Raw genomic sequence first — 13,538 nt, forward strand, 5'->3', positions numbered from 1 at the left:
TGAATATTTCAATATTGAATATGTTTAACGGTCCTCGTGTATTAGTACCTATTCTAATCTCGTATATTAACGACAGCGACGAGATCCTATATTGGCGGACGAAACGAAATCAAATGTTGTAAAGAGATTAATGTATTTTATAGAACTGCAACGATCGCAAGAGCAATAGTAAGTCATCTGGTAATAGGTAGTTAAAAGAAAGGCTGCTTAACAGACTAGGATATATAACCAAAGATTAGCAAGTTACAACACACAGCCTGGTTCATTTGGCGGCAGTGGATTTCCTTATGGGCAGTCACTGTCACTGTCGCTGTCAAGACCAGCTTTCTACCTACTAGTATAATGTGTACATTTTACTCCTTCATACTTTACACTGTCACAAGAGTTTTCTGGGTCACATTCTGTATCGATGATAAAATAAGGTATTTACATACCAGCATGAATATCAAAAAATGATGTATCATTATTGCCAGTGTTTGCCTCTTACGAGTCTTAGGAAAATAAGTAGCTGGACCGAAAGTCCAGCCATCATGAAAATTAGCTGGACTGAATGTCTGCTGGGTGGGAAAACTTCTCAGCCCCTTCTGAACGTTGTCAGCCCCGGGCAGACGATCCAGCCTTAATTTCTAACACTGATTATTGCTATTGTTTTATTATTGTTTTATTATTCCCATCATTAAAAAAGAAACTAAATTTTCAGGTATACTTATCACCAAGAAAATTATAATGGCTTCTTGGGATCAAATTGATGTTGATTTTGGAGGAGATGAGACAGGGAACTTTGGGCCTCGACAAGAAACACAGGCATCTCTGTACCAAGTGGATACTGTAGCTACAGTATCAGCTACAGAAGAGGTGAGCAGTTTTGAAAAAGCTTAAACTTTAATGATCTTCTTAATTTCTACTTCAAATGACAACAGAAAATGCTAATAATAAGAACTATCTAACTGGCAGACTGTCATTTTGTTAAAGCCACATGCTGCCTTCCTGACCAATGAAATCCATTTTGCAGTGCAGTTTTGAAGATCTCTATCACATATTTTGGCTTCCTTGGTTTTTAAGAATTAAAGTTGTTTAGTCTTTTTGCTGTACGTGGATAAAAGAGATGAGAATTTTATGCAGAAAACTCTTTCGCCAAACCTTTATCAAGGTGGTTATATGCATATGATTAAAAACTGTAACAGTTCTATGCCTCACTCCTTTGCACATAGTAATTCTTCATAGCTCTAAACCCTGAAGTCACCATGTATTTACTTAAAGTGTATAATCAACATATTGTTTTAGGTGACAAGTAACCCACAGGTCATTGCTGCTTCCTCAGCTGAAGGTTTCTGCCTTGCAGCTGACTGCTATGTTTCTTTCTTTGACGAAACTGCTCACAAGTTCCATGTTACAACTGCTTTTGGTAAGTATTAAAAATTTTTTTTTAGATTAAAATTGAATTTATGAACATAATTGATTGGGTTTTTTATTCATAGAAATTTTGGTTCAAAATAAGTCAAGCAATTGCAGTTTCTCTTATAAATATCCACATGTTAGGTTTATAAGTTTTCATTATTCAGTAGTAAGATGCAGATTAAGCATTTTTCAGTAAACCGGTGGTAATACGTATATTTTGGAACAGGCAAGGGCTTTGACAGTCTTTATTTCCAAGTTTGTCTAGTTCTTTCTTTTAATAATATCCTCATTATTATTATTTTGTGAAAAAAGTAAACTTTCCAGATGATGTTTTAGGTATGTTCTCCCAAAGATAAATTCACAAGCAGTGATAAGATAAAAGTTCTGTGGCCTAATTCACTAATTTGTCATTTGCTTCTCTGTGATCATAAAAGGTGATGATAGTCAAATTATAATTTCACTGGGGGGGGGGGGGTATATAATTGTTTGAATAAAGAATTGTTATGTAATTGGAAGTTATGAAATCTTATTTCAGATTCTTGTGTAGATGCAGTGTCCTGGAGTGAAGATTCTCTTTTTATTGTCATTGGAGAGAGGTCTGGAAACTTTCACATTATGCATATGGAATCACAACAGATTGTGTTTTCAAAGGTAGGTTACGAGGACCAAAATCTTTCTTTCGTGGATATATATCTAATATATATGGTGCTTGAAGAAAGCCATTTGTTTGATGCAAAGATCTTGCATGCTAAAAAAAAGTTACCATTTCTTTTCATTCTCTTTGCAGAAAGTTGGAACAAAAAGGGAATCTGACCAAGATGCTGTATTTCAATACATGATGTTTACTCCAAGTACAACAGAAGGTAATTTTGACTTTTTTTTTTTACTTTCAAAGCAATTAACTGGTGCATTATACTTATTATTATTGTGATATGATAGACCTGAACTTTTTTAATGTTAGAAATATACACCAGATTGCACATTTCATTAAGTATAGAATAAACTTTTTAGTAATTTTCCAAGAGACATTTTGCATATAATTTTAACTAAAAGTCAGTAATAACTGATTACTATAATTCAGGTCAAGGAGGAGAAATTTGAAATATGTGCTGTAGGTTTATTATTTTAAGATTAGTTTAAAGAAATAAAAATGTTGATATACAGGGATTGTCAGTAGTGAAAATTAAAATTACATTTTTGCTCATCCTGTTGTATATTCTATTTTGAACTTCTATCTTCAGGAAATTGTGAACTGTTTATTCTCACCAGTGATCAAATGTTGTATCACATCAAGCATGTTCACCTCACAGAACTTGACAGAGGTATGGTTTACTGACTAAATTTATAAAAATTATTTTTGATAGGATATTTACTTTTTAAATAGGTTTACATATTTTTTAAAGGCATGTCCATGTAAAAATTGAACTGTAAGTGTATAAAAGAGAATGATCAACATTATTTTTTGCAAAGAAAAGATTTTTCATGTGGTGTTTTAAAACCCTGTTTTAGTAATCAAACAGAGAGACATTGCAGCTGCTCAGCAATTGCAGAACAAAATGAAGATAGATGTTATGGATTTGAGTGACATCCACACTGAAGGGAGTTCATACTGCTGCCTGGCCTCTCAGAATAATAACAATATAGTCTTGACCAGTGTGAGTACATAACAACTTAGTCTTGATCAGTGTGAGTACATAACATAATCTTGACCAGTGTGAGTACATAACATAATCTTGACCAGTGTGAGTACATGACAATATAGTCTTGATCAGTGTGAGTACATGACAATATCTTGACCAGTGTGAGTACATAACATAATCTTGACCAGTGTGAGTACATAACATAATCTTGACCAGTGTGAGTACATGACAATATAGTCTTGATCAGTGTGAGTACATGACAATATAATCTTGACCAGTGTGAGTACATAACAACATAGTCTTGATTAGTGTGAGTACATGACAATATCTTGACCAGTGTGAGTACATAACAGCAGTCTTGACCAGTGTGAGTACATAATAACAGTCTTGACCAGTGTGAGTGCATAAAAATATAGTCTTGACCAGTGTGAGTACATAATAACAGTCTTGACCAGTGTGAGTACATAACAACAGTCTTGACCAGTGTGAGTGCATAAAAATATAGTCTTGACCAGTGTGAGTACATAACAACAGTCTTGACCAGTGTGAGTGTATAAAAATATAGTCTTGACCAGTGTGAGTACATAACAATAGTCTTGTTTTATAAATTTTCAGAGACAGACATATTTGACTTAAAGCAGCCTGTTTAATGTGAGTTTACTGGAAGACATACAGTTTATACCTTATCTTCATTCATGCTATTAAATTAATACTTTGTGTATAACGAGAGGGTTATTTTGGAAGTCATACAATTGTTGTTCACATGCTCATTGTATTTATTATCATTACCTATTATTAAAACACACCTGATACCTTTTCCAGGGTGCAGGTGAAGCTGTGCTAAGCTTATGGTATCCTGGTAGTCATGGTTCCCCAGTTCAGATTGTGGACAGTCAGCTCCTAGGTGGCGCCAGTGTAATCAAGTGTAGAACCACGTCCAACGGGAAATATGCTATTGTTTTGGACACGAGAGTATGTAGTTAAAAGGGAGACATCCGAATATAATGTCAGCTTTAAACTTCAAAGTGTTGAGATTAGTTTTCTCCCAAACAGTTTTTCTAGACCCATGCTATGTAATCAGTGGCTGAAAAAATAATTAAAAATTTGTTTGTCAGTAGGATAAAAAATTAAAGCAAAAAAGTCTAAATGTTATTTAAAGTTTTTGATTATTTGATTAAAAACTTCACAACTTTAGGCTGAGAACTTAAGTAAAAAAAAATATTTTGTAGAATATTCTCAGTCTGTGGGATGAAGTGACACTGACTATGGTGATGAGTTGGCCTCAGCTCAAGATAAAGGATTTCTGTTTGATTGAGACAGCAGAAGGGGAGAAGTCATCAGGGTGAGCATTTTACTGAGGATAACAATTTATTTATGACATTTTTGTCATTTAATTTAAAGCAGTATAATACTTGAGTGATCTGCTCATCACTTTTGTTTTCTACAGATGTCTCTTATATGAAAAAGTCAAAATGCAAGTAAAGCATTGAATACTAAAGTATTTTAGATGTTTAATATATTTAAAGATCAACTAAAATTAATGTATTTTTCTGATGACATAATTTTTCTTGAACATCTGAATGTATTACAATATATTGCAAAAATACTATGTTTTTCTATTTGTTATTTAGACTCTCTGCTTTGAAGATGGCAGCCTTAACAGTTCCAAATGATGGGAAATGTATCTTACAAGTACTGTCTCTACCCGCCATGAAGGCTACATATGAACTGCAGCTGTCTGCCGAGTCCAGCCTGGCTGAAATACCAGCCACACAAGTATGTTTCTGGCAAATTCTTTTTATATATAAAAAAAGTATGTTTCTATTTTTTCATTTGTCAAGACAGTTCACCTGTCAAAATATGCAGCATCTTTATCTTGTATAATGTAAAAGATGCAACGTTCGATATGAAATATACATTATAGAAGTATTGTGTATTACAAATGAGTTGATAATGCAAAAACTGGCATGACTGATTAGTAATTGTTTGTTTTTGTCAGGAATCTATATTTGTTGTGGAAGGAATATCAGAAGAAAATGGGTAATGGACATTTCCTGTGTTACATTTTAATTTCAATCTAAGTAAATGAATAAATTAAAGATTTTAGTGAGTAATCCAGTAAATAGTATGATATATTTCTATTTATAAACTCCACTTAAAAATTTAGATGTTATGATGTGACTTTTTAGAAATGTTTACAAATAATATTATATAAAATTCTTTGTTGAACTGATGTAATTTTGGTAATATTTTTTAGAAATGGTTTGGTTACTCAACTGAGAATACGATCATTGTCAGAGGCCCAACCTGAAACCAGGTAAGGAAGAAACAGAAGAACTTTATTTTGACTAAAACAAATATAATCCTTAAATGAAATTTTAGTATACTTTGCTCCTTACTTTTATAATTTAGCTGATGTAAAATCAACAGACATATTAAACAAACTGATGACATGACTTTGCTGAATGTAATTCAGTTTTTTATATCGTTGATGCAGGAATGGTTTTGCTTATACTCGTACATCTCATTTATTCAGGTTTTATCGAATTCTACATAAAAATCAGTTTGAGGAAGCAGAGCAATTTGCCAAAATGTTTGGTATGGATGTGGAGGTAAGAAATAGTCATTTTGTTTAAAAAACTTTTGTGTTTTACTGATAAAAGAGCAGGATTTTAAGTATAACTCTTTGAAGTTTGTGTGAAAAAGAGTAATCACATTGAATTCCTCTAATTTCTTAGAGTACAGATTACCTGGTCTGATATTATAAAAGCTACTGTGCTAATACATAGAGTACTTTCAGCTTGTGTATAAAGTGAAGTCCAGTCACATTCTGGACAGACTTTCCCCCTGGAATATTGATAAGATACAGGATGAGGCTGAAGTTGGTGAAATATTCTCCCAACTAATGCAGTGTTTAGAGTTGATCAAGGTAGGAGAATTTTATTTACGTATTAAAATCAACTGGGTTGCTAAATCTGAAAAATAAAATGATTTATTTGAAATTGTTAATGTCATCTACATCAGAAGTTATATATATATATATACTTTTACTCTTTTCAGTCTTATAAACTTTTTACTTTCTGTACAACAATATTGAAATTTATGAAATTGAAATTATACAGAAAAGGAAGAAAATGATATACCCTTGAACAAAAATAACTGAAAAGTAAATTATCCTTTGGAATTATTAGTTTATTTATTTATCTATTTATTTGTTTAATTGTTTGTTTATTTATTTAACTTATATTTTTCAGGATGATGCTCACATAGTAGAGTGCTGTGTCAATGCAGCCATGCCCACATTTGAAGCCACTCTTGAAATGCTATCATATGCCAGAACTCGGGTGAGCACAGTGGCAGCTTAGGTTTCATGATGTGGTTCAAATATAAGTCAAATCGGATGTAACTGTTTTTATTAATACAAAAAGTTTTATTTTCTGAGAAGTGAAAATGTCTAACCTTTTCTCTAGTTGTACACAACCTTCCAACATTGATTTCATTAATGCATTATTTATTCCTTGTTGTTAACATGATTTTGACATTTCATTAAATTCCAGCTGAAACAGAGCCTGTCAGATATGAATGGTTATATTAAAGAAGATGAAAACCTCTCAAAGCCTGTTTTGATGACAAAGGTAAACAAAGTTATAGATGCTTTTAACTGTTAATGTACATCAACTTACTTCTTACATTTCTAACCAAATTGAAAGTTACATAAAGGCTCCTTATAATCTATTTAGGCAATGTATTGATTGGTGAAATTGGACATAGTTCTTTAAGTGTTGTAATTTTTCAGCTGAAATTGTGTGAGCAGAAGCTTTTAAATTTAAATATTATGTAGATATGATGAACTCTGTAGCCTGCAATTGTCCATAAGCTAAAAGAACACTTTTAAGTTATTGATTTGAAAAACCATTTGGAATTATAATAAGGATATTGAATTAAAAAGTGTTAATAATTAATTTTTAAAGACCTTTAGAAAAATGAGCTTCTCATCTACCGGTCTTGTGCATTATATAATCCCTTTTACCAGGTCCTGGATACCTTACACAGACTGGATACCTATCAGGTGGCATTTGGAATACACAGCTACAGGTAATAATAATAATAATAATAATATTAATAATGCACAACTACAGGTAATGCAAATTTAATAATTATTGCTTTAGAAACTTCCTGCAAGTAACCATGATGTATTGATTTAAGAAATATGTATGCAGTTATCTAATGAAGAAGTGTTTAAATATTGAATTATATTTTATCTTTGCAGGGGGTCTCACTGGGAGGAGTTTAAGAAAACCCAGCCCCTGCGTGAGATACTGAAGTGGCTGCAAAGAGGAAATGTGTCGTGTGCATTCACTATTTGGAACAGACACTGTGTAAGTGCCACTGCAGTTGCGAAGCTAGATATAGTAGACTCTCCTTAACATAAAAGTGGTGCTGAGCACTGGCATCAATGTAGCATAGTTGAATATGATTTTTGGAGATACAGATGCAGAAAATATTGCATGTATTTAAAATTTGACATACAACCATTAAAGAGTTATTTTAAGAAATGAAGGTTGCCTTGTAAAGTTGAGTAAAGTTCTCCAGTATTCTTTGACAACATTTTCTAATTTACGCCTTTAGTGTGAATTTGAAGAGAATTTCTCCAAGGCTGTGCTAGCTGACATCTTGGGTGCCATACCAGAAGATGTGCCTTCTGATGACATCAAGCCATGGCTGAAGCAAGATTTCTTTCCCTTTGTCATCAGAGTACTTCCAGAAGAACTGGTGAGATGACATCGTGATTCATAATTACACTTGTAATAATATTTGTTATTGACTTGTGAAGGGTTTGTTCTGCATCATTCAAAATAAGGGTATTAAATGATTGCATATAAGTAATTTCTTTTTGATGGAAGGGTACAAAATGGACATTTTTGCCAATTGTCTCTCCAAGATTAATATTGAAGAAAGAATGGGGCATATTTAGCTGGACGGACTGTCAGAACACTTGCCAAGACAGAGAGGCATTGACTAGTTGGTGAATGTTTAATCTGTACCCCGAATATCTTAAATAAGTATGGTGTATTTTTATGTTTTAAATAATATGATTCCATATGATTGCAGGGTTACATAGCTGGTTGGCTTGAACAAAGGGCAAGAAATCTGGAACTTCTTGAAAAAGTTAGTGCAATAGAAGTTAAATGTTTGCTTGATATTGTTAAAAAGTTGGAGTAAACAGTTGCTTGGTACAGTCATATATAAGTATATAAAAAAACTTCAGTGTTGAAAAATGCATTCTGTAAGTCACAAACTTTGATAACAATGCTTAAATTGTCAGAGGACTGTGCTGCATGTATTGATTTGATTACTAGTAATTTTTTTCAAACCTATCCAGATGTCATGGCCGGCTAATGCTCTTGAGATGGCTGAGTTGTTACATAGTGCATGTTCTGGGTCACCAAGTTGCATGGGAGACAGGGGACAGGCAACTCCAGGCCAGTTTGCAACACAGGTGAGGTACTTTAATATGATTAGTCATAGGGAAACTGCCAGTCCGATTTGTCATGACCACCTGACCACCAGGTCTTCTGGATAAACAAGGTTCACCTGGAAATATAATACATAAAATTGAATCATGCATAAAGATAGATAAACAGATATGTACAGAATTAGGAGGAACTGCAGATTTCTTGTACTGCTGGTTCCTGAACTTTCAGTACCTCCAAAGTTTTCCCCATGTCTGTATATTATCATATTCTTTAGTTTATTATTAGTAATTATGTACAATGTTTTCTTGCAATGATATAAAGTTGGTTTTTTTGTCTGGCTAATATTGTGAAAAAATTTTGGTATTTAAAAAGCTAGTTGGGAAGAAAACATTAGAAAACAATTTATTTGTTGTATGTTAATGATAATAGAACAATGTGTGAACTATTCATGCTGTTCTCTGAATTGTATTTCAGGTGTGCAACTTGTCTTTGAGTTATTCTCGAAGAAACCCTGATAAGCATGTAAGTTGCTAATATTAATATTATTATTATTAATAATGGTGATATTAAATGGAGGAGATAACTAAATTAGCAGAAGTTATAATAAGTATTACTATCAGTTATCATTTAAAATCAAGGTAGTGTGGTTTAAGTGAGATTTAAGAAGGTTTAATAATGATTGAACTTATATTTTCCCTTAAGTCCACATGAAGTGAAAAATCTGAATATTTGAATTACAGAGTGAACAATTGGGTGCATCATTTGAGAAGCTATACAGCCTAATTTGCAACTTACGGGACCTTTTGAGCTTACACACAAAGTACAACTGTAAACTGTCTCTGGCTCAATATATGCAGGTAAAGAAAGTTCTATTTTAGTCCTATAGTAAAGATGATGTAACAGTAGCTTTTTTTATCAAACATAGGCAATACAATAGGTTAATGACATCAGAAATAAAAAGATAGAGCACTGAGGAAAAAAACTTTTCTCTACTGCAACCTATTATAAAGTAATTTCCTTTTAAACAAAATCCAAAAATGATCTTTTAATTACTGCTGTAGAAAAAAAAACAGGTCACTTAAGCTAATATTCATGGTAGATGTGCAAGGTAAAGTATACTGCAAAACCAGCTGTTACAGGGAGAAAAGAGAGGGTTTGGCAGATTGATAGTGAATATGGAACAAATTTTTTCATTTGATTCATTTAAATTCTATACTAACTACCTGAATTTTGTTTCTCTTCCTAGGAAACCACTGAATCCCTGACCTACCGTATGCTGGATCGTGTTGTGGCTATTGAGTTGATCCCAGACACCATCAGAAAGGTTATCAGACCATACATGAATGAGCACAACCTTAAAGAAGATCAGATGTTGTTTCAGTACATTGAGGTAATAGCACAGCAACAGGAAATATACTGTGTCCCAACATCTAAGGAAATGTTCCTATCCAGACATTCAATATTTACATGTATATTATATAATATAATATAATGTAATTGCCCTTGCCAAGCCTTAAACAGGCTTGTCCAGTCCTTACAAATAATAACACCACTAGATTGGCATGGCCCTATTTTGCTGGTATTATGATGCTTTTTGATATCATGATTGAATTGATTAGATTGTCTATTGAGTTTACATTTATTTTGTTAATCCAGGACCTCTTAACAAGAACAGGACAGTTCAGGTCTGACTATGGGGAGGCTCCATGGGAAGCTAAAGCCATAGCTGTCATAGGCTGCATTAAAGACCCTGGTGTAAGACAATACTTTTATCAGTTTTCTTTGAAAGACATACAGATCTAGATATCACTGAATTACTTTTACTGTTTTATATACTACATTCGCTTGACTCCCTCAGAAAAGTTCTTTTTAGAAAGGAAATTTACTATTTTCAGAATTATTTGAATTGCTATTAACTGACTTCATCCTATTTACATAAATCTACCAAACATAGTGTATAACTTACAAATTAGGACTGCTATTCCACGGTCAGATCTTTTATCCTTGTATACTCAATATTCTGTGTATTTTTGAAGTATAAATGCCAGGCTACTACTATATTTGCTGTGTATTTTTTCATAGTATAAATGCCAGGGTATTCTGAAGGTAATGCTCCAGGCCTACATCCCCTGGACCCCAGCCACTGAGGCACTGGTGCAAGAAGGTCTGGCATTGGACCACCCCAGGTCAGTCTGTACCCTTGTTAAATATTATAGGCCCTATTCCTATAGACACCTCGGTCTACAAGGATCCACCCAGCTCTGCGGGGGTTCACCGAAGTGCAATCAGCTTAACATATTAACACGTCTATGGCTAAATAGAATACAGAAAAGCTGGTGATTATATTAATATGTTGGAAAAAAGAGGAGATATTTGGTTTAAACAAAATAATATGCAAGAACAAACCTAGAGAGTAATACATTTAAATGAGTCTTCACAGCAAAGTTGATAAGTGTTTCTATTTTAATTTTCATTTTCAGAGTGGCAGAATTGAAAGAATTATGTGGTTTGATTGAGTTGAAAGGAATGTTGGCCAGATATCAACTCCGACATTTTAATACAATTGATTCTTCCAAGGCAGAGGTAAGATTTGTCTGTGTTTCCCTCAGTTTTTAATTTTGTAAGTCAGCAATTGCACTTTTATTCAATATTTGTATCATTTTATTCTATTTTTCTTCTGTTCATTTCTTTCTTCAACCATTCATTTCTTTCACAGCTCTTGCATAAGAATAATATACATCAGTAGTAATTTTATTTCATGATATGAAATACAATTGTAATTTACTCAAAGTTATAAAAATAAGAAATTGCAGCATTCATCTTGTCTTTGAAGTGATTGTATTGTCATTGGATTACACCTTTCCCATGAACTGTTTAGTATGGGCAAGACTATTGCAATTTACAGAGTTTGTATTTCAACATTTTTCAATATTTCATATAAAATTCTCTTTCCTAGATACTGATGAAATACATCCTGTCCTTGGATAAACCCACTGCTATGGAAGATGCCCTGAAGGTGGTGAAGACCTATGACAGCGTGACAGAGCAGCAGGCCTATGCCTGCAGGATAAGGTTCCTGATCTCTGGAAACAGGGTAGGCAGCTGTCATTGTATTAACCCTAGCATGTATAATTTTTGTCCACATTTAGGCATTATCTGATTGAGTGTGATCTCTTGCAAGGCTCTTTGCTGCCGTTGTAGTACATGTCCCATTTGGTCATTTATGGATAGCTGACGTTGCTCAGTGGTAGACATACCTGTTGACTCTGCTGTCTTCGGTGTGTATTCCATTGCATGATTTAACATCATTGCTGGGTCCACATAGGCTGGCATACTGTATGGTTGCTGTAGCTGTGACAGCTGGGCTGCCCTAGAGGACTGTGGAGGTTGAGGTGTCCTTGATAATTGTTCCAGCTGAGTGGACATCATAAATTGGCGTGACTTCCTCTCCACTGGCACTCCTAAAGGTGGCGGCTGTTGCTCCAAGTGTGGGAGCTGTGCATCCATGCGTGACTGCTGTTTGGCACTGATGTGTAACTGAGAAGCATGATCGGATTTTGTTATAGGATTATGTACTTCAATACTATCAGCGTAACCTTGTGTATCCACGGAATTGAAATACCGTTCAATGGTAAAGTTGTGTTCCAACAGAGATTTGTCTAAGGCGTCTTCCTGTATTTCAGCTTCAATTTCCCTTCTTCTTACTTGAGCTCTGGGGGAAAATACTTTCAACTAGTCTTTCATTTCAGATTCTTGTTCACAGTATTGACGTCTTATTTCAGCTTCTGTGTGTTCAAATTCTAGTTATTCGTTAGTGATAGCGAGTGCTGCCTTTGCCTTCTGAGACTCTGATACTGTGCATAAACTGTTGGCTTGGAATTGTCTGAGCGTTTGTCTCAATTCCAGCAAGCTTCCATGGAAAGCCACTGTGTGATTTCCATAGGATGAATGAAATGTTTTTTCACTCTATATAGCGCATGAGGGCTATACAGTCAGAGGAAAGCCTGAGGAAAGGTATAAGTTATTCACTAAATCACTGTTTATTTCAAGCTGGAATACTCAGGACATGTGAAAAAACTAGAAAAGAAAAATAAGAACAATAATAATACAAATGTAAGCACTATGTGATCTATAGAAAAAAAGTTCTGAAGTATTTCAGATAAATTACAAATGTCAACTGTTAACTTCTGTTGCAGATGCGTCCTAACTAAATTTATTAAAATTCTTTCTTAAATACAGTAAATTAGACCTTCACTTTTCAAAGAATATGTGCAGCACAAAGTTTACAAAAATACCTTTACTGACAACAAAGTTAAACCATTCAACTCACCATTTATGCCTATCCTTGGAATAATAAATTGTAAGGCACAATCTCGAAATTACAAAAGAACAAAAACGCGATGCAGATCTTTCTCCTACAAAGTCACTGGTAGTAATGTATAAAGTCATGGGAGCTGCTTTGAGTGTAAAAGTGTTCAAATATGCAAATGTATGTTGTATCAGAAGTTACTGATTACCTTGCACCTCAAGCACAATACAAGAAAAGCAATATAAACTTTACACATTTGGTTATAATTTGAAATTTATGTTTGGTAAACCAGGTGAAAGGTTAATAAAAATGTAGTATGGGCTTTTTTTTCTGGTGGGTTTACTATCAAATTTCTTTTATCAAATAATTTGATTCAGTTGAATGAAACCAAATCTTTCAGTCAACTTGCGTGTAATTCCTTCTGCAGATAGATGAATGTGTAGAGCTGCTGAAATCTTTGCCCACAGCCACTGCAGTTCCTCTGTGTAAGATCTCCATCACAGGAGTACAAGTACTGCTGGGGCAGGACTGGCATATTAACACACAGGCAAGTAGAAACCATGTTGGATTTTGGTAGATCACAGGTCTTTTTAATTTTATGTGCATGTTTTGTGCAGTCATTTTGATTTTATTAAGGCTAGTCAAACTTGGATCCTTTTAAAAAATTACGTTCAGTAGGGGTGTATTAAGGCTTCAATTACATCCTATGTTAAA

General features: G+C 33.8%; 1 protein-coding gene across 1 annotated transcript; it reads left to right on the forward strand.

Annotated features, from left to right (window-relative positions):
* Window positions 1–52: 52 nt before the first annotated feature.
* LOC106181122 (kinetochore-associated protein 1) lies at window positions 53–13,416 on the forward strand. The gene is made up of 29 exons (XM_087006064.1): window positions 53–168; window positions 701–855; window positions 1,285–1,405; window positions 1,934–2,049; window positions 2,186–2,261; window positions 2,640–2,720; window positions 2,908–3,053; window positions 3,861–4,010; window positions 4,268–4,380; window positions 4,670–4,814; window positions 5,038–5,078; window positions 5,296–5,355; window positions 5,575–5,650; window positions 5,839–5,967; window positions 6,293–6,382; window positions 6,596–6,673; window positions 7,072–7,133; window positions 7,309–7,417; window positions 7,668–7,811; window positions 8,151–8,207; window positions 8,422–8,538; window positions 8,990–9,037; window positions 9,256–9,372; window positions 9,762–9,905; window positions 10,172–10,270; window positions 10,598–10,701; window positions 10,996–11,098; window positions 11,472–11,609; window positions 13,252–13,416. The coding sequence occupies exons 2-29, from the start codon at window positions 727–729 to the stop codon at window positions 13,399–13,401; spliced, it is 2,943 nt and encodes a 980-aa protein (XP_086862190.1). The 5' UTR covers window positions 53–168; window positions 701–726; the 3' UTR covers window positions 13,402–13,416.
* Window positions 13,417–13,538: the final 122 nt, after the last annotated feature.

This window comes from Lingula anatina, chromosome 2, assembly GCF_051362555.1.
Source record: "Lingula anatina isolate TDL-2025a chromosome 2, LinAna3.0, whole genome shotgun sequence".
NCBI classification, from domain to species: Eukaryota; Metazoa; Brachiopoda; class Lingulata; order Lingulida; family Lingulidae; genus Lingula; species Lingula anatina.